This window comes from Mesoplodon bidens, assembly GCF_964165515.1.
Source record: "Mesoplodon bidens genome assembly, chromosome: 15".
NCBI lineage: Eukaryota > Metazoa > Chordata > Mammalia > Artiodactyla > Ziphiidae > Mesoplodon > Mesoplodon bidens.
Genome location: NC_138171.1, coordinates 66,273,957 through 66,294,597, shown reverse-complemented (window position 1 = coordinate 66,294,597; position 20,641 = coordinate 66,273,957). Strand labels below are relative to the sequence as shown.

The 20,641-nt window shown below is 63.0% G+C and overlaps 3 protein-coding genes across 18 annotated transcripts; 2 read left to right on the top strand and 1 right to left on the bottom strand.

Annotated features, from left to right (window-relative positions):
- The first annotated feature begins 5,733 nt into the window (after positions 1 to 5,733).
- On the top strand, positions 5,734 to 13,007 carry LOC308629511 (adenine nucleotide translocase lysine N-methyltransferase-like). Of its 5 annotated transcripts, XM_081257445.1 has the most exons (13): positions 5,734 to 5,912; positions 6,203 to 6,603; positions 7,522 to 7,581; positions 7,658 to 7,870; positions 8,942 to 9,107; positions 9,449 to 9,541; positions 10,713 to 10,775; positions 11,154 to 11,485; positions 11,636 to 11,799; positions 12,014 to 12,118; positions 12,216 to 12,356; positions 12,576 to 12,626; positions 12,756 to 13,007. In XM_081257445.1, exons 1-13 carry the CDS (start codon positions 5,815 to 5,817, stop codon positions 12,975 to 12,977), a joined length of 2,109 nt encoding a protein of 702 aa, XP_081113571.1. In that variant the 5' UTR covers positions 5,734 to 5,814; the 3' UTR covers positions 12,978 to 13,007. The 5 variants fall into 5 exon arrangements, with proteins under 5 accessions (XP_081113571.1, XP_081113572.1, XP_081113574.1 ...); XM_081257447.1 differs by lacking the exons at positions 5,734 to 5,912; positions 6,203 to 6,603; positions 7,522 to 7,581; positions 7,658 to 7,870 and adding an exon at positions 8,205 to 8,344; XM_081257446.1 differs by lacking the exons at positions 5,734 to 5,912; positions 6,203 to 6,603; positions 7,522 to 7,581; positions 8,942 to 9,107 and having other exon boundaries at positions 7,589 to 7,870.
- On the bottom strand, positions 12,988 to 17,252 carry CCDC78 (coiled-coil domain containing 78). Of its 7 annotated transcripts, none has more exons than XM_081257453.1 (14): positions 16,728 to 17,252; positions 16,373 to 16,492; positions 16,199 to 16,285; positions 15,854 to 16,006; positions 15,720 to 15,773; positions 15,528 to 15,595; positions 15,324 to 15,402; positions 15,111 to 15,236; positions 14,707 to 14,894; positions 14,469 to 14,640; positions 14,304 to 14,347; positions 13,517 to 13,583; positions 13,365 to 13,441; positions 12,988 to 13,232 (listed from the first exon to the last, which is right to left on the bottom strand). In XM_081257453.1, exons 1-14 carry the CDS (start codon positions 16,785 to 16,787, stop codon positions 13,121 to 13,123), a joined length of 1,407 nt encoding a protein of 468 aa, XP_081113579.1. In that variant the 5' UTR covers positions 16,788 to 17,252; the 3' UTR covers positions 12,988 to 13,120. The 7 variants fall into 7 exon arrangements, 6 of the variants coding, with proteins under 6 accessions (XP_081113579.1, XP_081113577.1, XP_081113578.1 ...); XM_081257452.1 differs by having other exon boundaries at positions 12,989 to 13,232; positions 13,341 to 13,441; XM_081257451.1 differs by having other exon boundaries at positions 13,365 to 13,583.
- On the top strand, positions 17,245 to 20,625 carry HAGHL (hydroxyacylglutathione hydrolase like; the record flags this gene model as incomplete). 6 transcript variants are annotated; one of them, XM_081257461.1, is made up of 9 exons in its annotated part: positions 17,245 to 17,610; positions 18,152 to 18,226; positions 18,514 to 18,677; positions 18,766 to 18,883; positions 18,963 to 19,071; positions 19,148 to 19,251; positions 19,468 to 19,569; positions 19,866 to 19,945; positions 20,265 to 20,625. In XM_081257461.1, exons 2-9 carry the CDS (start codon positions 18,161 to 18,163, stop codon positions 20,431 to 20,433), a joined length of 912 nt encoding a protein of 303 aa, XP_081113587.1. In that variant the 5' UTR covers positions 17,245 to 17,610; positions 18,152 to 18,160. The 6 variants fall into 6 exon arrangements, 5 of the variants coding, with proteins under 5 accessions (XP_081113587.1, XP_081113584.1, XP_081113585.1 ...); XM_081257458.1 differs by having other exon boundaries at positions 17,506 to 17,610; positions 18,043 to 18,226; XR_014017685.1 differs by lacking the exon at positions 17,245 to 17,610 and having other exon boundaries at positions 17,873 to 18,226; positions 19,775 to 19,945; positions 20,265 to 20,317.
- Between the last annotated feature and the right edge of the window lie 16 nt (positions 20,626 to 20,641).

The window sequence follows — 20,641 nt, the reverse complement described above, 5'->3', positions numbered from 1 at the left end:
ATATTGCCCATCCTGGGACCTCCTGGGAGTGGAGATGGCAGAAGGACCAGGTGCAGGGAGAGCAAAGCTGGGTTTTTACACCAGGGAAAGAGCCTCAGGGCAGAGAGGCAGCCCCCCCCCCCAAGAGCCTTAACAGAAAATGAAGCCAGCTGTTGTTTGCAACATTTTGATAGGAAGCAGGACCCCGTGGTGCTGGTGTAAGGTGAGGGCAGTGGAGGGGGAGCAGCCTGGCCTGTCCCTGGCTGGTTTGGGGGGGTGCCACTCTGGCTGTGTATGGGACGCTGGTGGGGGTGAAGGCAGCTCTTCTGTGTGGCAGGGACTGAAGAGTCCTGCTGACACTGATCAAAGGGGGAGGCTTGGTGGGACAGGCAGGGGGTGCGTGAAGACTTCGGGGTGACCGGGAGAGTGTTGTCTGACCCATTGGGTCACGTCCAGCGTGTGCTCAGCCTCCACCCCATGAGAGCATGCGTGGGTCGGCATGGACCCTGATGTGGACAGTGCCCTGACTGGTAGGCAGGACTTCACTTTGCACTTTGAGGGGCTCTTGCCCCTCAGCAGTGCCAGGGCCCCAGGCAGAGAGCAAGTTATGCCCTCAAAGGGGCCCGAGAGGCCACCTGCCTCGGGAGAATCTGAGCGAAGAGCTCTTGCTCAGAGGGACATGCATACTGCTGTGGGGGCCTCCTGAACACCTGTGCCCTGCTCACCTCTGCCCCCACCTGTTCTCCCAGGTGCAGGGGGGTCACTTTACAGTGCAGATGCGGTCCCCATGCTCCCAGGGCTCCCTCTGCTCTTTGCTGCAGCCCGCAAAGCCCTGAGTCTCTGGCACTGCCAGCCCACAGCCTTGCCCTGTACCCGGCCCCTTGCTCTTGGAGTCTCAACTACACTGGCCTCCCTCCAGGGCCAGGAGGGCACCATGTCCCTCACCTAGATCATGCCCTCACCTGGAGCACACCTCACCAGGAGCATCCCCTCACCAGGAGCATCCCCTCACTTGGAGTACCTTCACCCCTCGACTGGAGCACCCCTTGTCTTGATGCCTAGGCATGGAGGAGTCTCCCCAGTCCAGGCAGCTGGGGCTTTCCAGCTCTGGAGCATGAGGGTGAGGATCTGAGACCTTGGAAGGCTATGAGAGAGAGCCACAGTCACATCAGGGAACGGGGCTTCTTTCTTTTTTTTTTTTTTTTTTGGCGGTACACAGGCCTCTCACTGTTGTGGCCTCTCCCGCTGCGGAGCACGGGCTCCGGACGTGCAGGCTCAGCGGCCATGGCTCACGGGCCCAGCCGCTCCGCGGCATGTGGGATCTTCCCAGACCGGGGCACGAACCCGCATCCCCTGCATCGGCAGGCGGACTCTCAACCACTGCGCCACCGGGGAAGCCCGGGAATGGGGCTTCTTACCATGGAGGTCACCCTCATGGCTCTGGAGGCCTGGGGCAGTGGCTCTGAAACTCCCTGAATCTCCTCACAGGAGGTCCTCAGGCCTTTCCTTGGGAGTTCCGGGGTGATGTGTGTGCCCTGGAACCACATGCCTGGGCCCAAATCTTCCCTCTGTGGATGGGGCCTCAGACAAGTAGTTCCCCGCCTGGAAAATGAGTCTGGGGTCCAAGGGGTTGCCCTGAAGATCCTAGTGCAGCACAGGTGGTGAGAGCCCCGTGCTCCCTAGTGATTAGGCCGGCTCTGAAGCTTCCTGCTCTGAAGCTGTGGGGCCACATGGACACTGGGCCCCTCACTGCCTCTGCTCTCCACCCAGAGGCAGGAGCCCCGAGAGTGCCTGGGGAGGGGACCATGTGGGGTAGGAAGGCCACAAGTGTGTTTGCCAGTCCTCACCACCGAAGCCAGATGGGCGCCCACAGAAGTGAGAACCTCGCAGCATGGGGTGGCCCTGGCAGCTGTGGGTGGCGGGCGGTGGGCAGCAGGCCTCTCCGCTGCTTCCAGCTTCTGCTCCCTGCCTTCCCTGCTCCCTGCCTTCCCTCCTCCCAGGACGCAGGCCCGACTCACGAGGGGCAGCGGGGTGGAGCAGCCGGGGCTGAGGATGACTCAGGGCCCAGCTGTCACCATGGCAACCCTGTTGCCTAGCAATGGCGGTCTCCCAGTAACGTCTCCTAGCAATGGGATATTTTCCTGGGCCCTGGCTGGAGCCTGGCAGTTATTTTTAGCTCAGCTGCAAATCAATCTGCAGCTGCGTTTTTGGCTCCTAGAGAAGATGCAAGGTGTATGTGGGGCGGGCAGGGGGGTGGATTTCTCATCAAGGGAGGAAACTTGTCATGTGTCCCAAGGTACAGGCTCATAGGTGGGCAAGGCCAGATTCCACCTGGGAGTGGAGGTGGGGTTGTGTGCAGGTGAAGCGGAACCAGCTCAGGCTGCCCAGAAGAGTTGGCAGATATGACTGTCTCCCTGATGGGGTCTCTGGGAGGGCTGGTCACTCAGCACCCTAGGGCTCCCTAGGTCAGGCTGGTCAGGAGCATGCCAGGCCAGTGTTCATGGTGGGCACCACTGGAGCGTGTCACTTGGTGGCAGCTTCCTGGCACCCCTTGGCTCTCAGTTGTGGGAACTGTCCCCGTTGTCCCTTGCTCCCATGCTCCCAGCCCCTCTAAGGGGTGCAGTGCCCTGCCCTGGGCCAACTAGAGCACACATTCAAGAGGTCCTGGCTGCAGGGGTCTGGGCGACCACAGGCTCAGCTAGGGGCAAGGCTGAGCTGGCCTCTGCTTAGCCCCCATCTCTCCCTCTTCCCTGCTTCTGCTGAAATGGGAGCCCAAGTGGGAGGTCTTGGGCAATTGGGAGAACTTGACCCTTTGGGTTTTCTCACCATTTCCTCAGGAGCTAGGCTCACTGTCCCCTGGAAGCCAAGTTCCACCTCCCACTGGCCAGCTTCCTGTCCCTGGTTGGCCCTAAGCTCCATCCAGACCTGGGGCACTCTTCCCATCCCTCCACCCCCATTGCCTCTGTCTGGCCTTTGTGTTGCTCCCACAGGCCCGGGACCAGCCCAGCCCCCCCTCAGTCACATGTGCTCCTCACCTGTGCCCCTTACCCTGTGGGGTTGCCTCCCCTGCTGGAGGGCAGGGCTCACTTCGACTGCTCCTTGTCCCAGCATCTGCTCCAGTCCTCTGCCAGGACTTGGGTTTTGAGTGGGAATGCAGAGAGGCCCATTTTGGAGGGTCAGGGCACTGAAGGGTCTGGAGCTGGGGGCGCACGAAGGAGCCTCCAAACCGAGCACAGATGTTGGGGGAGTTACCTGAGATTTGGGGTATCATTCATCGACCCATGCACTCTCTCTCCAGGTATTTACTGAGCATGTCTGCTCCTGCACCCACAGCAAGCAAGGCCAGGCGTGGCCTTCTGGGTGCCCTGTCTTGTGGGTGGCAGACCTCCGATGGCTTATGACACTGGGTGCTTCAGGGAAGCACCCACAGGGCGTGGGGCCAGGAGCTGTGAGGAGAGCAGCCTTCTGTGGTCTTCTGTGGGTGACAGTCAGCATCACCACTGAGCCCCTTGAAGAATCAGCTGGGGCAGAAGGCAGGGGAAGCCTGGTGTTGAGGGGACCAGCTCAGTCCTTTCCAGACTAGGTCACCCTTTAGGAACCCCTTCCAGGCACCCACGGACACTAACCCATTTTCCGGGGGGAGGAGGAAGGTGGGGAGCCAGGGGCCCCACACTGGTGGGAGGTGGGTCTGAGGCTGACTCCTCACACTGCCACCAGAGGGCGCCTGGAGCCCACTGTCCGCCTCCCAGGCCTGTGCAAGAGCACTCAGGGCCCCAGTGACCCGCCAGAAGTGGACCCACTGTCTCAGCAAGGGCAGCTGACTGGGGTGCCCGCTCCCTTCCTTCTAGTGGAGCCTCTTTTGCCTTCTATGTGCCCAGCGCCAGGCCCTGTGTACCCCTTTTTAAATTTGTAATTGGGTAAAATACACATAAAACTTACCATCTTAACCATGTCTAAGTGTGCAGGAGTGTCGAGTACAGTTGCACTGTTGTGCAGCCGTCACCACCATCCCCAGAACGTTTTCATCCTCCCAAACTGAAGACTGTCCCTATTAAACACCAACTCCCCATCCCCCTGCCCCTGGCAACCTTCATTCTACTTTTTCTCTATGAATTTGGCTATTTTAGGTACTTCAAATGAATAGACTTATATTTGTCCTTTTGTGATTGGCTTATTTCACTGAACGTAATGTCTTCTAGGTTCATCCATGTTGTAGCATGTGGCAGAATTTCCTTCCTTTTAAACCAGAATAATATTCCACGGTATGGATAGACCCCATTTTGTCTACCCATCATCTGTCAATGGATACTTGGCTTGTGTCCACCTTTGGACTATCGTGATTGATAGCTGGTTCCCACCCCATCTTGCCCAGGGCGAGGGGCCAGCTGAGCCCTGAGGATGCCTTGCCCCTCTTTGGCCCTGAAGGGCCCTGGAGCCAGGGGAGGGGGCAGTGGTACGCTCAGTCTGGCAGCGGCTCCAATGCCCCCCCTCCCCTTGGCGCCATCTGTCTTCATCCGTCAGCCTGCACTTCTGGCCCAGGGCAGCAGGAGGGCTGGGGTGGGGGGACAGTGGGGTAAAGACTTCACACCCGGGCTTCTCTGGTGGCGCAGTGGTTAAGAATCCGCCTGCCAACTCAGGAGACATGGGTTTAAGCCCTGGTCAGGGAAGATCCCACGTGCCAAGGAGCAACTAAGCCTGTGCGCCACAACTACTGAGCCTGCACTCTAGAGCCCGCGAGCCACAACTACTGAGCCCGTGTGCCACAACTGAAGCCCACGTGCCTAGAGCCTGTGCTCTGCAACAAGAGAAGCCCGCCACCGCAATGAAAAGTAGCTCCCGCTCGCCGCAACTAGAGAAAGCCCGCGCACAGCAACAAAGACCCAATACAGCCAAAAAAAAAAAAAAAAAACAACTTCACACCCACAGACAGCAGAGAGTCTATGTCAGCTAAAGCTTTCAGTGATCCCAAGGGTTCCAGTGTGAGGTTGGAGTCCTGGGTTTGTGCCTAAGACCTCTGTAATCTGACCCCACGGTTTCACCAGGCTCTTGGGTCCCATCCACCGGGTCCACAACTCAGGGCCTTGGCCAAGGCTGTCTGCTCCTCCCCGTTGTCTGGCATTCTCTCCAGTCCCCACCAGACAACCTACTCCCCACCCCCTCCCTGGCCTACACATTGGCATTGGGGGCGGGGTTTCCTCTATGAGAGTGGGCCTCGTTTCAGCTTGTCCCAACCTACTAGGGGCTTGATTCTGGGGCTCAGGGCTGTCCTTGCTCCTGCTTTTCCACGGTGCCTGCAGCCCCAGTGCCTGGACACTCATCGCTGGGTTACCGCGTGGCCTGTGGGAAGTCACCAGGACCAGGTTAGGGAGAGATGGGGGATGGAAGCCTAGGTAGCAGTCTTGGAGAGAGCCACCCAGATGAACTCCCCTCTCCCAGAGGTTCCAGTGGGCACCACCTCCACCCCGGCCAAGGGCTTGGAGGACAGTGACCAGACCAGGACTGCAAGCAAGGCGAGGCTGGAGACGGGGGTGTGTGTTGGGGGGAAAGTATGGGGGTACATCGAGGAGGTGACACGGAACACGTCCGGCAGTAGAGCTCCTCCCCAGCGCCTCCTGGGCCACGGGCTGGTCCTCCCACCCCCGAGAGCGCCGCTGCAATTGGTGGAAAGTTCGGGCACCGCGGCGCGATTGGCCGCTCGGCCCGCCCACTGCCTCCTGGCAGCTTCCAGGCTCCCGGCCGGGTGGGCGGCCGGCAGGCGCGGCCGGTGGGGGCTGCGCGGGGCCGGGGCCAACGCCCCGGCTGCTCCCGCCGCGCCCCCGCGCGTCCCCGCGCGCTATGCCGCCCCCGGCGCTGCTCTGCGCCCTTTGCTTCGGCCTCTTGGCCACGGCCGCTCGCGCCGGCTACTCGGAGGACCGCTGCAGCTGGAGAGGCAGGTACGAGCCCCGCTGGACCCCCGCGCGGGCCAACCCCCTGGGACTCCGCGCTCCCCTTAGGAGGGGGCTGGAAGATGTGTCGCCAGCCCTTTGGGGTGGGGGCGCTCCGTCCCGGCACCGAATCCTTGCCCTCCCCGCCCCCCGCCGAGTCCCAGAACGCTGGGCCTCAGTTTCCTTCTCCACAAAGTGGACGCAGCTGTTGATGGCTGCGGGGAGAGGGTGCAGGGGAAGCGGGCTGGCCGGGTGTGGGCGCCGGCCGCCCGCCTCAGCACCGCTCGTTCGGTCCGCAGCGGCCTGACGCAGGAGCCCGGCAGCGTGGGACAGCTCGCCCTGGCCTGTGCGGAGGGCGGGATCGAGTGGCTGTACCCGGCCGGGGCGCTGCGCCTCACCCTGGGCGGCTCCGACCCCGGCGTGCGGCCCGGCATCGCCTGCCTGCGGCCGGCGCGGCCCTTCGCAGGCGCCCAAGTCTTCGCGGAGCGGGCGGGCGGCGTGCTGGAGCTGCTGCTGGCCGAGGGCCCAGGCCCGGCCGGGGGCCGATGCGTGCGCTGGGGTTCCCGCGAGCGCCGGGCCCTCTTCCTGCAGGCCACCCCGCATCCCGACATCAGCCGTCGCGTGGCCTCCTTCCGTTTCGAACTGCGGGAGGACGGGCGTCCACTGCTGCCTCCGCAGGCCCACGGCCTCAGTGCGGATGGTGAGTGCAGGTCTGGGTGGGGACAGGTGGGAGTCGTGGAGTCGCTCCCTGGTCTCGCTGGGTAGGAACCTGCCTGTCCTCCCCACTGCACAGAGGGAGAAACAGAGGCAGCCTGTCAAAGGCACACAGCTAGTGAGTAGCAGCGCCAGGACAGGTGGGGCGGGGGGAGGGGCAATCCCTCACTTTGCGGGTTAGGGAAATTGCTGACAGAGGGCAGAATCCCTGAAGGGGAGGCCAGGCAGGGCAACCCGGGCCCCTGGTCCCTGAAGGGTTGGGGGAGGGGATGACGGCCAAAGCTGTCCAGGGCTCCCTGGCCCAGCGGTGACCTCCCTCCCCTCCCCCAGCCCAGTACAACAGAAGTCCACTGTGAGCCTGGTCACCATGGAGATGCAGCCCCGCCTCCCGGCAGGGCACCAGGCCCAGCTTTTTGCTCTCCGGGAGCTTGGAGCTTAACCTCACAGGGGATGGGGGTCTCTGCTCTGTCTCCTGACCCTCGAATCCACCATAACCTCCTGCCACGTGGGCTGGGCCAGTGACTTTGGGCCCCAGGAAGCAGCTCTGGGAGACCAAGGGGTTACCGCCTGCTGGTGCTGCCTGTGAGATGGGTGTGCAAGAGCATGTGCCGCGTGCACCCAGACCCTTGAGCTCCAGCTCGGTGGGTCTTTTTGCCTGCATGCTGGGCACAGCCCCCAGGCCCATGTCTGTGCGTGTGTGTGATGCATGCACGAGCCTGCAGTGTCACCCCAAGTACAGGGTGTCTTCAGGGTGTGTACACATGGTCCCTGAGACCCCCAGTTGCCATCAGGCCCTGAGGGGGGTCTGGTAGCTTGCCCTCTCTATCCTGTGTCCAGATGGGGGAGGGCTCGGGTAGTCCTGGAGAGGTCAGGGCTGCCACTCATGACCTCCCCTGCATGCCAGGTGCCTGCAGACCCTGCAGTGATGCCGAGCTCCTCTTGGCCGTGTGCACCAGCGACTTTGGTGAGTGTCCCCGCTGTGGGGCGAGTCAGGGGCCTGCCTTCTCCTGAAGGCCACTGGCCAACATGTGTCCCCACAGTGATCCATGGAACCATCCACGGGGTTGCCCACGACACAGAGCTGCAGGAGTCTGTTATCACCGTGGCCGCCGCCCGTGTCCTCCGCCAGACATTGCCGCTTTTCCGGGTGGGGGGCCCTGGGGGCCATGCGCAGGCCTCCATTCGCACCCCACTGCACTGTGGCGTCCACCCTGGCCCTGGCACCTTCCTCTTCATGGGCTGGAGCCGCTTCGGTGAGGCCTGGCTGGGCTGTGCACCCCGCTTCCAGGAATTCAGCCGTGCCTACACGGCTGCCCATGCTGACCACCTCCACCCCTGTGAGGTGGTGCTGGACTGAGGGGCCTGGGAGCAGGGTGCTGGGGAGGGGCAGGTAGGAGGGTGGGGGGTTGGCCTCCAGATGGTATCACAGTACCAACTGCTTCCGAGGTAATAGCAATAACCAATAAGAACGCTGCTTGCATTAGCCAATGTGCATCGGGTGCTCGTGCCTGAGCCCAGCCCTGGGCCTGCCTCACTTCACTTTATTCTCCCACAGCCCCCGGCACTGCCCAGTTCCCACTTCACAGAGCCGGAGACTGAGGCTCTGGAGCAGTGGTGCCATGTCTAAGGCCACCCAGCCCACGCCCTGGAGAGGGGCTGCTGCTGGGTGGGGGCATGCAAGGACCCCCCACTCACGTCACCCTCAGCTTTGCTGCCCCCAATGCCAGGTGATTCCACTGCTCAGAGTGGGAGTGGAAAAGGGGCCATAACACCCAAGGTCTGAGGTGGGTGGAGGCCCTTGTAGGGGGAGGCAGGCGACACCACTCCCAACCTGAGGGAAGGGGCTGCAATCTGGTGGGCCACCGACTTCCCTGCGTGGTTCGCTGCAAGCCCAGCAGAGTCATCCTGGCCCCACTCTGCCCCTGGGGAAGAATGGGCCCCTCTGTCCACAGACCCCTGCAACGTGCCCAGCATCCTGACAGCTGTGGGGTCTCTTCTGCAGGGTCCTGCTTGTTGCCCATTTCTAGTGGGTGGGGGCACACAATGGGGTCTCTAAGGACCGTTTCCCGCCACTGGCCTCATTGTCACTGCCCCCGCCTTCCTCTCCAGCCTCGGCCACATAAAGGGCCAGCGCGGTCTGGACAAAGCTGACCGCCCTGAGGCTGAAAGGCCCCAGGATGGGGGTGCACGTGGGACTACTGAACCCAGAGGGAGCTGACTCTGCTGACCCAGCCCCATAGCTCCTGGGAAAGAGGGCCACAGCTCAGGTCTGGTGGGGTGCCTGGGCTGAGCCCCAGAAACAACTTCCCATCTCTGCCTGGCAGCCCTCACTGGAGAAGGGGCCCCGCCATCCTGCAGGCAGGAACTGAGGCTGGGAGAGGAACAAGGATACACAGGGCCACTTCTGCCAGATTCAGCTGATATAGGTAGCTCATGTTGCCACGCCCTGTGTGGACACTGCATCACTCCAGTGGCTGCCCTGGAGTTTCGGTGGGGAGGGCTGTCTAAGGCTACACTCGTGTCGGGTACGCACTCCTTTCACTTGGACGGGCCACTTGCTGTGGGGACTGGTGAGAACTGTGGGTGGGAGCACAGTCACCCTGGATGGTAGGCTCCCCTGGGCTCCTCCCACCTTCTGCTGTTCCTGAGGCTCCTTGCTGTGCCCTTTTGCATCCCCAAATTCAAACTGGCACCCATGGATTGTTCAGAGCTCAGGCACCAGACCTCTCCTCCTCCACACACATTCCGACATTCCCTCATTGGAGAACTGGGCCAGCCTTCTGGCTTTAAATACCATCAACATGCTGATGACCCCACATTTGGATCTCTAGCCTGGACCTCTCTCCTGGACTGCAGACCCTTGTATCCCTGTTTCCCCCTCTCCCCACCAGGGAGTATCTCAGTAAAGACCAGAGGAGGAGGAGGTGAGTGTGCTCTCCTGTCATCCTCCTCTCCATCTTGGGAGGCTTTTGCACTGCCCATGCAGACCCCGACCCGAGGAGGGTTTCGCCTCCAGCGCTGAGGAGCACCTCACCCTTGGCTCTTGCCCTAATTCTCTGGCCAGCTCCCCACAGCCTTGTTTGGACAGAGGCCCGTGGCCACACCCAGTGTGGTCACTGTGGACTACCTCTGGGACCATCTGTCCAGAAAAATGTAGGGCATCTTCTCTGGGCTGGGCCCTAGGCTGGACACTGGCCTCTGCCCACCTGCCCCAGGAAGCGCCTCCTATGCACACACCCTCCTCCAGAGAAAGTGTTGGCTTTGCAACCAGCAAAAGGAGCAGAAAGGGCAGAAGTGGGTGTGGCTGACAGGGCCAGAGGAGCCCCAGGGTGCTCTGGGAGGAGCCTGGAAGGCTTGGGCCAGGGGCTTCATGCCTGCCCACAGGGGAGTGGCCAAGGGGAAACGGTGTGGGTGAGCATGAGGGCTGGGGCTATGGGAGCAGGTGCCTCTGGGGCACCTCTGGGCATGTGCACTCACACAGGTATGCACTCGAGTGCCCAGTACCCAAAGGTGAGGAGCAGGGTGCAGGTGTGAAGGTGAGGGACTTTTGGGTGTGCACACTGGGGAGTCAGGGTAGGTGCCTTCATTCAGTCGACCAGCTTCTATTGAGGTTCTTCTAGGTACCAGGTGCTGCTCTAGGCACCAGGAATAATACAAGGAACAAAAGAGACAAGAATGGGATGCTGTGTAAGCCCAGTGCACATCCTCCTTTTATGGGGAGGGCCCAGTGACAGCCAGGAAGGAGACAGGATGTTCTGAGATGGGGGTGGGGAGCAGCCCTCCTCCTCTCCAGTGCTCAGGTCTTGGGAGCAGGGCACCGGGGTTTCCTGCCACAGGAACACCTGTCTTTCCCAAGTGGAGGCAGCTGAGGCCAAGTTTGCGGCAGTCTGCACTTGGGGATGGGGGCAGGGGTCTCCAGCATGCCTGCATTGTCTGAAGCAGCTTCCGTCCCTCCTGACCGATGCCGTGGATGGATGAGAAGCGGGCCAGGGCCTGTGTGCAGACAAGTCTCTGCCACTCAAGGACGTTTGGCCTCAGGGTGGGGTGAGGAGGGGGTCCTGGCTCTGTCCCCCCACTTGCCTCTCCCATTCCCAGGCTTCATCAGGTCACTTCCGGGAACTCAATCTTTCTTCGTGTGTGTGACATTTTCTGGAGAAGGTAGTCTCCCCAGCTCCTGGGGCTCTTCCTCCCATCCCCCTGACTGGGCCAGCTGCCAGAGCGCCCAGCACCTCACATCCGGCTCCCCTCCCATGACGCTCAGAGAGAGCCAACATCTGTCTTCTCGGTTCTGCTAAATTTCTCCTTATCAACACTCTCCGCCCTGCCCCTCAGCCAAGCTCAAACTCCCACCGCCCCCGCCGAAGCCTGCGCATCCTGGGTTTCCTGCGCACTCGGGCTAACTGCCTTCAGCCGTGGGAGGGGCCCGGGTGGCCTCCCCGCGACTGCTCCTGGGCTTGGCTGGCTATCGGGGTGTGCGGGGCGGCGTCTCCCCGGTGAGCCCTTTCCCCCGGGCTGACCGCCGCCCCTGGCCTCCAGCCACACCGCACGGGCCTTCGCTGCCAGTCAACTGGATCCACGGCACCGCCACCCTCGCGCCTCCCCGCGCTGGGATGTGCAGCCCCAGGGGTCCGCAGCGCCCAGGACAGGCCCGCAGCAACCCTCTGCGGCATGGGCCAACGAGGCTGAGCGACGCGGGCTACAGGCAGGATGTTGTGCGGCCAGAACCCGCGAGGGTAGCCCCGGACCCCAAGGCTCCGCGGTCCGGAACCCGCGGGAGGGTCCCTGGACCCGGACGGAGCGGAACGCGATCCCGGCCGCTTCCGGTGTCTCGCCGCGGCCGCCTCTTCCGGCGCGGCGCCGCGGTTCTGGTAGGCGCGGAGCGGGGAGGAGGGGCGCCGCGCAGGCCGGGGGCGGTGGGGAGGACGGCCCTCTTCAGGTCCGGGCCGGGGCATGAGGGTCTCGGACCTGAGCCGGGGAGGGTCCTTGAGGTGGGGCGACCCTGAGCCGCTCTCCCGCAGCCATGGAGCAGGACGACCCGGCCGAGGCGTTGGCGGAGCTACGCGAGCGGCGGCTAGGCGCGTTGGAGCTGCTGCAGGTGGCGGCGGGCTCGGGCCTGGTCGCCTACGCCGTGTGGGCGCTGCTGCTGCAGCCGGGCTTCCGCCGCGTGCCGCTGCGGCTGCAGGTGCTGGGCCAAGGGGTGTGGGGACCGGCCGGGCGGGCCCGGGCTGGGGGCGGGGCCTGGAGTGTGGCGCTAAGGGGGAGGGTGCAGCTACTCCAGGGCCGATCCGGCTGTGGGTTGGGACCTCCTTCAGGTAGGACCCGACTGGCCACTCTAAGAAAGGAAGCCCAGGAGGCAGGCCCCCCGCCCTCACAGTCCCATCTGCTTCCTTGTACAGGTGCCTTATGTTGGCGCGAGTGCCAGGCAGGTGGACCACGTGTTGTCGTTGCTGCGAGGCCGTCCAGGAAAGATGGTGGATCTGGGCTCTGGCGACGGCAGGATTGTAAGGACCGTGTTCGTGTGTGTTGGGGAGCGTCTTTGCTGACCCCTCCTGTGAACGCACCTCCCCATCTGTTGGTCCTGACGCTTTGTGCCCACAGGTGCTGGCTGCCCACAAGTGCGGTCTCCGCCCAGCTGTGGGCTATGAGCTAAACCCATGGCTGGTGGGGCTGGCGTGGCTGCATGCCTGGAGGGCAGGATGTGCGGGCAATGTCAGCTACCGCCGTGAGAACCTCTGGAAGGTAATCCAGGGAGTCCTGGACCCCCTCAGACCCCAACCCTGATCTCCATGCTTCCAGTTCTAGCTTGGAAGCTTGGCCACCCTGCTGACAGTGCCAGGTACCTCTGCCACCTGGGCAGGCTGGAGCTGGGACTTGGAAGCTGCAGTTACCCCATGCCCACCAAACCTCCCTCCCTGCTGGGGCCCCAATCCCTGCTGGGGTGATTTCCTCTTCTTGCAGGTGAGCCTGAGGGACTGCCACAATGTGTCTGTGTTCCTGGCTCCTAGCGTGGTAGGTCTGGGGTTTGCTGACCCCATGGGAAGCCCAAGCCATCCCCAGTGTAGGTGCTGGGCCTGGAGGAGCTGGGTAGGGGGACCTGTGTTCCACCCTGCCCACCCCAACCTTCCCTCTCCTCCATAGCTCCCACTGCTGGAGGACAAGCTACAGGCAGAGTTGCCTGCAGGAGCCCGAGTGGTGTCTGGGCGCTTCCCCCTCCCCACCTGGCAACCTGTGGCTGTACTGGGTGAGGGCCTGGACCGCGTCTGGGCCTATGATGTCCACAGTGGTGGGCCAGCTGGGCAGGCTGTCCCAGGGCCTAGTTCTGCCTCCGTACCTGGAGCCCCCAATTCTCAGGTTGGCTGACTGGACACAATAAAGACTCAGTGGGTTCCAGCCTGATTTTTGTTGGGTGTTGAGCTGGGTGGAATCATCTCCCAAGGGGGTGCTGTGGGGAGGGCTCCATGCTGGCTGTGAAGAGTTCTGCTCCAAGTTTATCTGTTGACCAGCTAACGGCTGCGGGTCCTTGGGTGCTGCGGCTTGGCTGGAGGTGTGGCCCCTGCTTTCCAGGGGTTTCCTATACCCACCAGCTTCCTCAGCCTCAGGATCTCCTGCTTGTACCTGCTCAGAGAAACTAGGCATAATTACCACCTGGCTGTGGACAAACCCTGCTGCTAGTGCCTGGGACTGAGGTCCTTGGGTCTTACACAGCCCACCTCTAGAGCCCACCTGCCCAGGTGCTGGTCCACGTACTCTTGTAGTTCAGAAAGCTGCTCCTCAGCCATCGTGGCTCGGACTAGCAGCTGTGCTCTCTCCCTTTCCAGCTCTGCCTGGAATGGGGGAACATAAGCCATGAGCCTGGGCACAGTGTGAGGAGGGGCCTCTGGCCAGGCTTTGCCCACTACCTGGGTGCCACAGGAGAAGTCCTGTAGCTTCTGGCGGATCTGGGCCCAGGATGCAGCTTCCAGGCCCCTGTGAGGGGAGGAGGAGGGGTGGGCGTGAAAGCTGGCATGGACCCAGGTTTTGACCAATGACCCTGCTCAAGTCAGGGCCCCTAGGTCCTTGAGGTGCCTGCTGGGAGCGAGTTTGGGACAGTATAGGGCTGCCTTTCAACTATGGGCCCTGTGAGGCTTGAAGCCATCTGTGCATGGGGGCAGCCACTGGCCACTCAGGGAAAGCTAAGCCACGAGGCCAGCTGGGACAGTGATCCCAGTGTCTGTAAGGATGCTTATGGGGGGGCCTCCCCCCATGCTGGGGGGTTTCCCAAAACCCCAGGCAGGCGACTTGTCCCAGCTTCTGCTCACTGCACAGTTGAGAACGTGGAGGTGCAGAGGCAAAGGCTGTGAAGGTCACCAGGTGGCCTGCTCCTGCCTTGTCCTGGGGTCAAGACTCCTACTGTCATGCCACCACAGGTCTTCAGCTGTGGGTCCTCCGAGTCTCAGCTGAAGTGTCCTTTCTTCGGGGTCTCTCCCTGACCCTCCCATTCAAGGGTAGCCCCCTCCCATACAGGAGGGTATTCCCTCCTCTCTCCGGGCAGTTGGTTTTTCTGCGATTATTAGTGTCTCATAAGCAGACCGAGACTGGAGAATACAGATGGGCCACCTTGTTCACTGCAGCAACCAGAACCCCTCTAAGCAGTTAGTTCATAGGATAAATGAATGGGTCTCCTCAGCACCCACACCAGGTACTCACTGTGGCTCTAATGGGCCCCCCTGAGAGGCTTCACTGGGTTCTTTCTGTGGGAAAAAGAACAGCGATTGCTGAATGAGGCAGGCTGCTCAGAGGCCCTGGGGTTGGGGCTTTGCTGAGCCTGGGATGGGTCCTGGGGCGAGTTGTGGGGCAGCAGGGAGTGGTCACCTGGGCCTGGAGCTTCTGGAGCTGCTTCTCCAGCCTAGCCTGGTCCTCTCTCAGGTGGCCGAATTTGGTGACCGTGCGCAGGGGCGGCGGCTCCATGTCTGAGGTGGCTGCACCAGAGGTAGCCTTGGGGGTCCTGGGTGCCCCGTTGGGATCCACCAGCACCTGTTGCACACTAAGCCCTGCACCAGGTCACCTAGGGCCATCCCACCCCAGGTGCCCAGCTCAGGGAGGGACCCACCTGTGGCCAGCCAGCAGCTCCTCATGCCTCCGACTCAGATCTGCCAGGCGCTTGCGGTAGGTGCGAGCAGCCCGGGCCAGCTGTTGCTCACGGCTGTGATGCGCCCCCCGAATGTCCTCCAGAGTGGTTTCCAGGAAGGTCCGAAGGGCTGTGGATGCAGGCTTCGGGCCTGCACCATCTGCGTACCCCTGGAGGAGATATGGCCGTGCTGGGGCGGGTCCACACCTCCCCCACCGCCAATTCCCTCCATGGAGCTGGTCTGATGACAGTATGCTGGGTGGGTCTGAAGTCTCCCACAAGGTCAGAGTCTCTCTGAAGTGGTCTAGCACACCCAGGCCAGACTCGGGCTCCCCAGGACCCAGAGGCCTCCCACTCAACACAGGGCCAACCGGCCCAGTGCTCACAGCCACGGTTCGGGCGCAGTGCTGCAGTCGAATGGCGTACTCCTCGTTCAGCTTCTTGAGTTGCAGCTGCAACCGGGCGTTCTCTGCTTCAGCCTGGTGGAGCTGGCCCCGGCAGGCAGACAATACCTGGGGGTGGAGATGGCCCTGAATTTATGTCCTGCAAGGTGGACCTTTGCTGAGCCAGACCTCAAAGCAGCTAGGGGTGGGCCTCACCAAGGCTTGTGCAGCCAGTTGCTGCCCAGCTGTCCTGGCCTCCTCCTGGGCTCCCTGCAGCTGCCAGCCCAGGGCTGCCCTGCAGACATGGGTATGAGGCTTAGCCGGGCCTAGGGCAGGTGACTGCTTCTGCCCCTTAAGAACAGCTCCTTTGCTCACTGTGCCCTGCTGGGCCCTCCTGTCCCAGGTGAGGCAGTCACTCACACACGCGTCTCCAGTGCCTGCTGCCGAGCCCTGTGCTGCTCAGGCGCCCGATTTACTTCTCCCTGTGGCTGCGGGGTACACAAGGGCTGGCTGGGTGAGAGCCCAAGCTCTGGGTCCCCTGCACTGCCCCACCTCCACCCTGGGCTAGGAGAAACTTCAACAGATTCCCGGGCTAGGTGGCTGCACACTCACACCATCCCCCAGCTTCTGCTCGTTCTCAGCGGTCAGGAAGTCCTTGGGCTGTGCCTGCACAGAAGAGCCGGTCTCAGCCTCACTGTTCCCCTGCTGGACCCCTGTTTAGCTTCCACCCATGCGCTCATGGTGACCTGGAGTCTGTGGTGGCTGGAGTGTCCCTGCCCCCAGGCCTTGTGCCCAAGCTCCTGTGCCAGTGCCTGGCGGTGCCCCGGATCAGCTTCTGCTAGGGCTGCCTGCTCTCCGTGCAGCTCTAGCTCCAGCACCCGGCTCTCCAGCCACAGGACCTGTGGGGTGACCAGGTCACATCCATCTGGGCATCCACAGGGACACAGCACACACAGGACAGGTGGGGACTCGCAGACACTGCACGTGCAGTCACATGGGGCACACCTGCACCCCTCACAGTTCTGGCACTAAGTGTGCACCCTCCCCCCATGCCCTCAGGCTGGCACACGTAGGCACACATCAGTGCCCACCTCACTCTTCAGCTCGAAGATTTCAGCCTCGTGTTGCTCCTTCAGGCGATGGGTTTTGATCTGCAGGTCCACCAGCTCCTTGCAGACCTATGGATGGCCAGGATGAGAGGTGGGGCCTGTGGGGCCCTGGGGATGCCCTCCTTCCTGCCACTGCCCGAGGGCCCCCACACCCACCTGCAGCCGCTGCTCCTCACTCAGCTCTAGATCTGAGGGAATCTCTGTCTCAAGGTTGGCGGCCCAGGTTGGGGCACCCCCAGGGACTCCTGGCAGCCAGGTCTCGGCCCGCGGCAGAACCTAGGGAGGCACCACCACTCATACCCCAGGTGCGTCTGAGACCTGGGCTGTGGCCTCCACTCTCATGAAGCCACCAGCCATCCACCCCCACACCCTCAGCCTGGCAGAGCTGGGGCAGGCCCTCCCACAGCCAGGATCAGGCCCAGGTCCTGGGAGGACCTACACCCCTCCTGGTCTCTGAGGGAACAGGGAGAACCCCCGAGCCCAGAAGCAGCAGCGTCCTGGGAGGACTCACATTCTTGGTAGCCCGAGGTGGGGCCCCTGGCCTGGGGCCTGGGGCTGCAACATACTCCATAGGCAAAAGGGACTCTGGGCTGCCCCAAGCCCGGTGCCGCCTCGACTACTGGCCTGTTGCTGCAACACGGTGGTTTGTGTTGCCAAGGCCTCTGTTGTCCCCAGGAGACTCCCGGGGCCCCGCCCACGAGGGCAGGCAGGACAGTTCAGTGGCTGGGGAGGTGGGTGCAAACTCTCAACTTCTTCCGTATTTGGCGATCCATTTTTTCCGGCTTCCTTTTCCTCATCTGGGAAACGCAGATCGGCACCCCAGCATTTATCAGGGACGCGGATGGAACCACGAGTGCATAGAAGGGCCCAGCCTGGGGAGGTGTGGGACAGCGCGCATGGTAGGGAGATGCCGCTGCTGTTACTGTTGTCCTCACACAGCGCGCTTTGCTCTACCACGTGGGTTCGCACACTCATTAGGCCCCTACGCTGAACACTGGAAGGGCAGGCAAACAAACTGAACAGATCCCTGCACCCCTCAACCTGACGGAAGCGGGCTCAGACGTCCCAATCCGGGTCCGGGGTACTCAGGAGGACTGTCTCAGCCCGGTGCCAGGAGGGCTTCGTGGAGGAGGCGCCGCAGCGCCGGGCGCGACTGGCCCGACGTGCGCGCAGCCCCCTTCGGGCACGCGCGCGCTCCCGCCCGCGCACGCGCGTGCTCTGTGCACCGTGCTCGGGTCCCCGCGCGCGCAGGTTCCAGGCGGGCCCGCCGGCCGTTGGCGGCGGCCCGGGTGAGCGGCGCGCTCCGTCCAGGCCCCGTGACAGGCGCCCGAGGCCCGCCTCTGTCCGGCTGTCCTTCAGACAGTCCTTGCGACCAGCTGGCTCAGCCCGCTGGGGTAAGTGGACGACCGGAAAAGGGGGCGGGCCGGGGTCGTACTTCGGAGGGAGGGGGCCTGGGGTGGGCGGGGCCTGCGGAAGGACGTTGAGGGGCGGGGCCTGGAGAGGGGCTGGTCCAGGGTCGCGCTGCGGCGGGAGGGCACCTGGGGAGGGGGCGGAGCCTGGGAGGCAGGCGGGGCCTACCGGGGCAGCGGCGTGGCTGGGGGCGGAGCCGGAAGAGGGCGGGCTAATCGGGGGGTGTGGCCTGCTGCGCGGGGGCGGGGCCTGCGACGGGCTGAGTCTTTGCGAGGGACTGGTCCCCGCAGCTACAGGTCAACTTAAGCCTGGAGCTTGGGATTCCTCAAGGGCCCTCGGGAAAGTCCGGGAGCAGGGAGCGCGGTTCCTTTCCTGGCCCCCAGCGTGTCTGTGGAGCTGACCCCTCCCACGCACAGCGCTGCCTAGGGTCTGGAGAGGGTAGTCCCACCCTGAGGAAGGGGCTCAGGAGGCGCGGGGTGGCTGAGCTCTGCGACCATGAAGGTCAAAGTCATCCCTGTGCTTGAGGACAACTACATGTACCTGGTCATCGAGGAGCACACGCGGGAGGCTGTGGCCGTGGACGTGGCCGTGCCCAAAAGGGTGAGGGCAGCTTTCGGGCGGCAGGAGCACAGCTGTGGGCCCAGGCATCGTAGGCCGAGACCGTCAGTCCGTATTCCGAGAGGCTCTCCAGACTACGCTGCCAGGGCCGGATCCTTCCCCTATTGTCTCATCTCTGGTTATTTGGCGTTTAGGGTTTCTTGATTATCTTGGGTTTCCTCTGAGGTTAGAGCCGTCTCGGGTCTTCTCTTCTCCCTGTGTATGGTGCCTAACTGTACTGTGTGCGCTGGGCACTCAGTAATTGTCTGCTGGATCTCCCCTACCCCCAGGCCCGTCCCCTGCCTGGGGCACTGTGCACCCGGGCCTGGCGCCCCAACACAGGCAGCCACCTGGACCACCTGCATCTCCCTAACTCCCATCCCTTTCAGCTGCTGGAGATCGTGGGCCGGGAGGGGGTGTCACTGACAACTGTGCTGACCACCCATCACCACTGGTGAGTGCCATCAGGGCGGGCTGAGGCAGGAGGGTGTCACCCCTACCCTACCCTTACCCCATGTGATCCTGCTTCTGCCCACCCGCAGGGACCACGCCCGGGGCAACACGGAGCTGGCGAGGCTGCTGCCTGGCCTGGTGGTGCTGGGCGCAGATGAGCGCATCTGTGCGCTAACCCGCAGGCTGGTACATGGCGAGGAGCTGCGGGTGAGCGTGCACTCAGGAGGGGTGGGGAGAGCGCCCTGGGCCCAACCACCTTACAGGCCCACCTGCTCCTCTGCCATAGTTTGGGGCCATCCACGTGCGCTGCCTCCTGACGCCCGGCCACACCTCGGGCCACATGAGCTACTTCCTGTGGGAAGATGAGTGTCTGGACCCGCCTGCCGTGTTCTCGGGTACCGGCTGCCCTGCGCCTACCCACCCCACCTCCCTCTGCCCCATCCACCTTCTCTGACCCACCCAACTCCCCAGGGGACGCATTGTCTGTGGCCGGCTGCGGCTCACGCCTGGAGACCACAGCTCAGCAGATGTACCACAGCTTGGTGGAGACCCTGGGCACCCTGCCCCCTGAGACAGTGAGCAGCCTGCCCCTTACCCTCTCATGGGGCCCAGCCTCCTACATAACCGGTGCGCTCTGCACCTGCCTTATGCCAGGGTTTAGGATGACTGCTTGCCAGCCATGGGGACAGGTGGACCAGGCGAGGGCGGAGGGGCTGGGCCATTGGGGTGAGTGTCTTTGCCCATCTCTGCCTATGGTGGTGCTGTGCACCGCAAGTGCCTTCTTTCTCCAGAAGGTGTTCTGTGGTCACGAGCACACACTGGGTAACCTCGAGTTTGCACAAAAAGTGGAGCCTTGCAACAACCACGTGAAGGCCAAGCTATCGTGGGCCAAGGTGTGACCACTCCTCCCCTCTCAGTGGCAAGGTTGGAGGGTGGGGTAGGACTGGAACCAGGGAGGCACTGCAGTGGAGTCCACCATGACCGACCCGGGTGACCAGATGTGGCTTGGCCCAGGGCATTCTGCCAGCCAAGGCTCCCACTGGTGAGGGAGGGGAGCTGGGCAGCCTGCAGGTCTGGCCCATGAGTGCCTGCCCTCAGGGTCTAGGCTCAAGCCCCCAGACTGGTGAGCTGAGCCAAGCTGCCTGGAACTGCCAGACAAGGCTGTGACAAAGACCTGTGGTCATTCCAGAAGAGGGATGAGGATGATGTGCCCACGGTGCCCTCAACCCTGGGCGAGGAGCTCCTTTACAACCCCTTCCTGAGGGTGGCGTGAGTATTGGCCAGCGTGCGGGCCCTCTTGTGGGGCAGGCTGGGGAGCACATGGCAGGGCCTGAGCCAGCGCGTGTCGGGAGGACCTGTGTCCTCCCCAGGGGCCACGCTGCTGAACAGGCTGGCACGGGGCTGGACTGTTGTCCTTTGGGCCTCCCTGGCAGTCATTTGGATGCTGAGGGAGGTGTCGGGGGACTAGTTATTGGGCTGTCTGGCACCAGGGAGAGGCTGCTCTTTAAGTGCCCTCCGACAGTGGCTTCATTTCCACCGCCATGTCCAGCTTACCCAACGGTTCCCATCGAAGCCCCTCTCCCCGCAGAGAGGAGCCTGTGCGCAAGTTCACGGGGAAGGTCGCCCCAGCTGAAGTCCTGGAAGTGCTCTGCAGGGAGCGAGCGAGCTTTGAGCGGGCAGCTGAGCCGCTGCAGCCACAGGCCCGGGCACTCCTCGCGCTGCAGTGGGGACTCCTGAGCATGCCCCGGCCGAAGTGAGCCCTACGTGGGCTGGGCCACATGTCCCTCCTCCCTTGGCCCAGAGGAGGATCGAGCCTTCCTCAGCCCTGCCCAGCCTTAGAGGGTGGGCGCCCTGGCCTTTCCTGGTGTTGGACACCTGGGGCCCCTCTCTGGGCCACAGTGAGCCCTGAGACCTGGGTGTTTGCGAAGCAGCCTAGTGGGGTGCACAGGGCTCCTGAACTTTGAA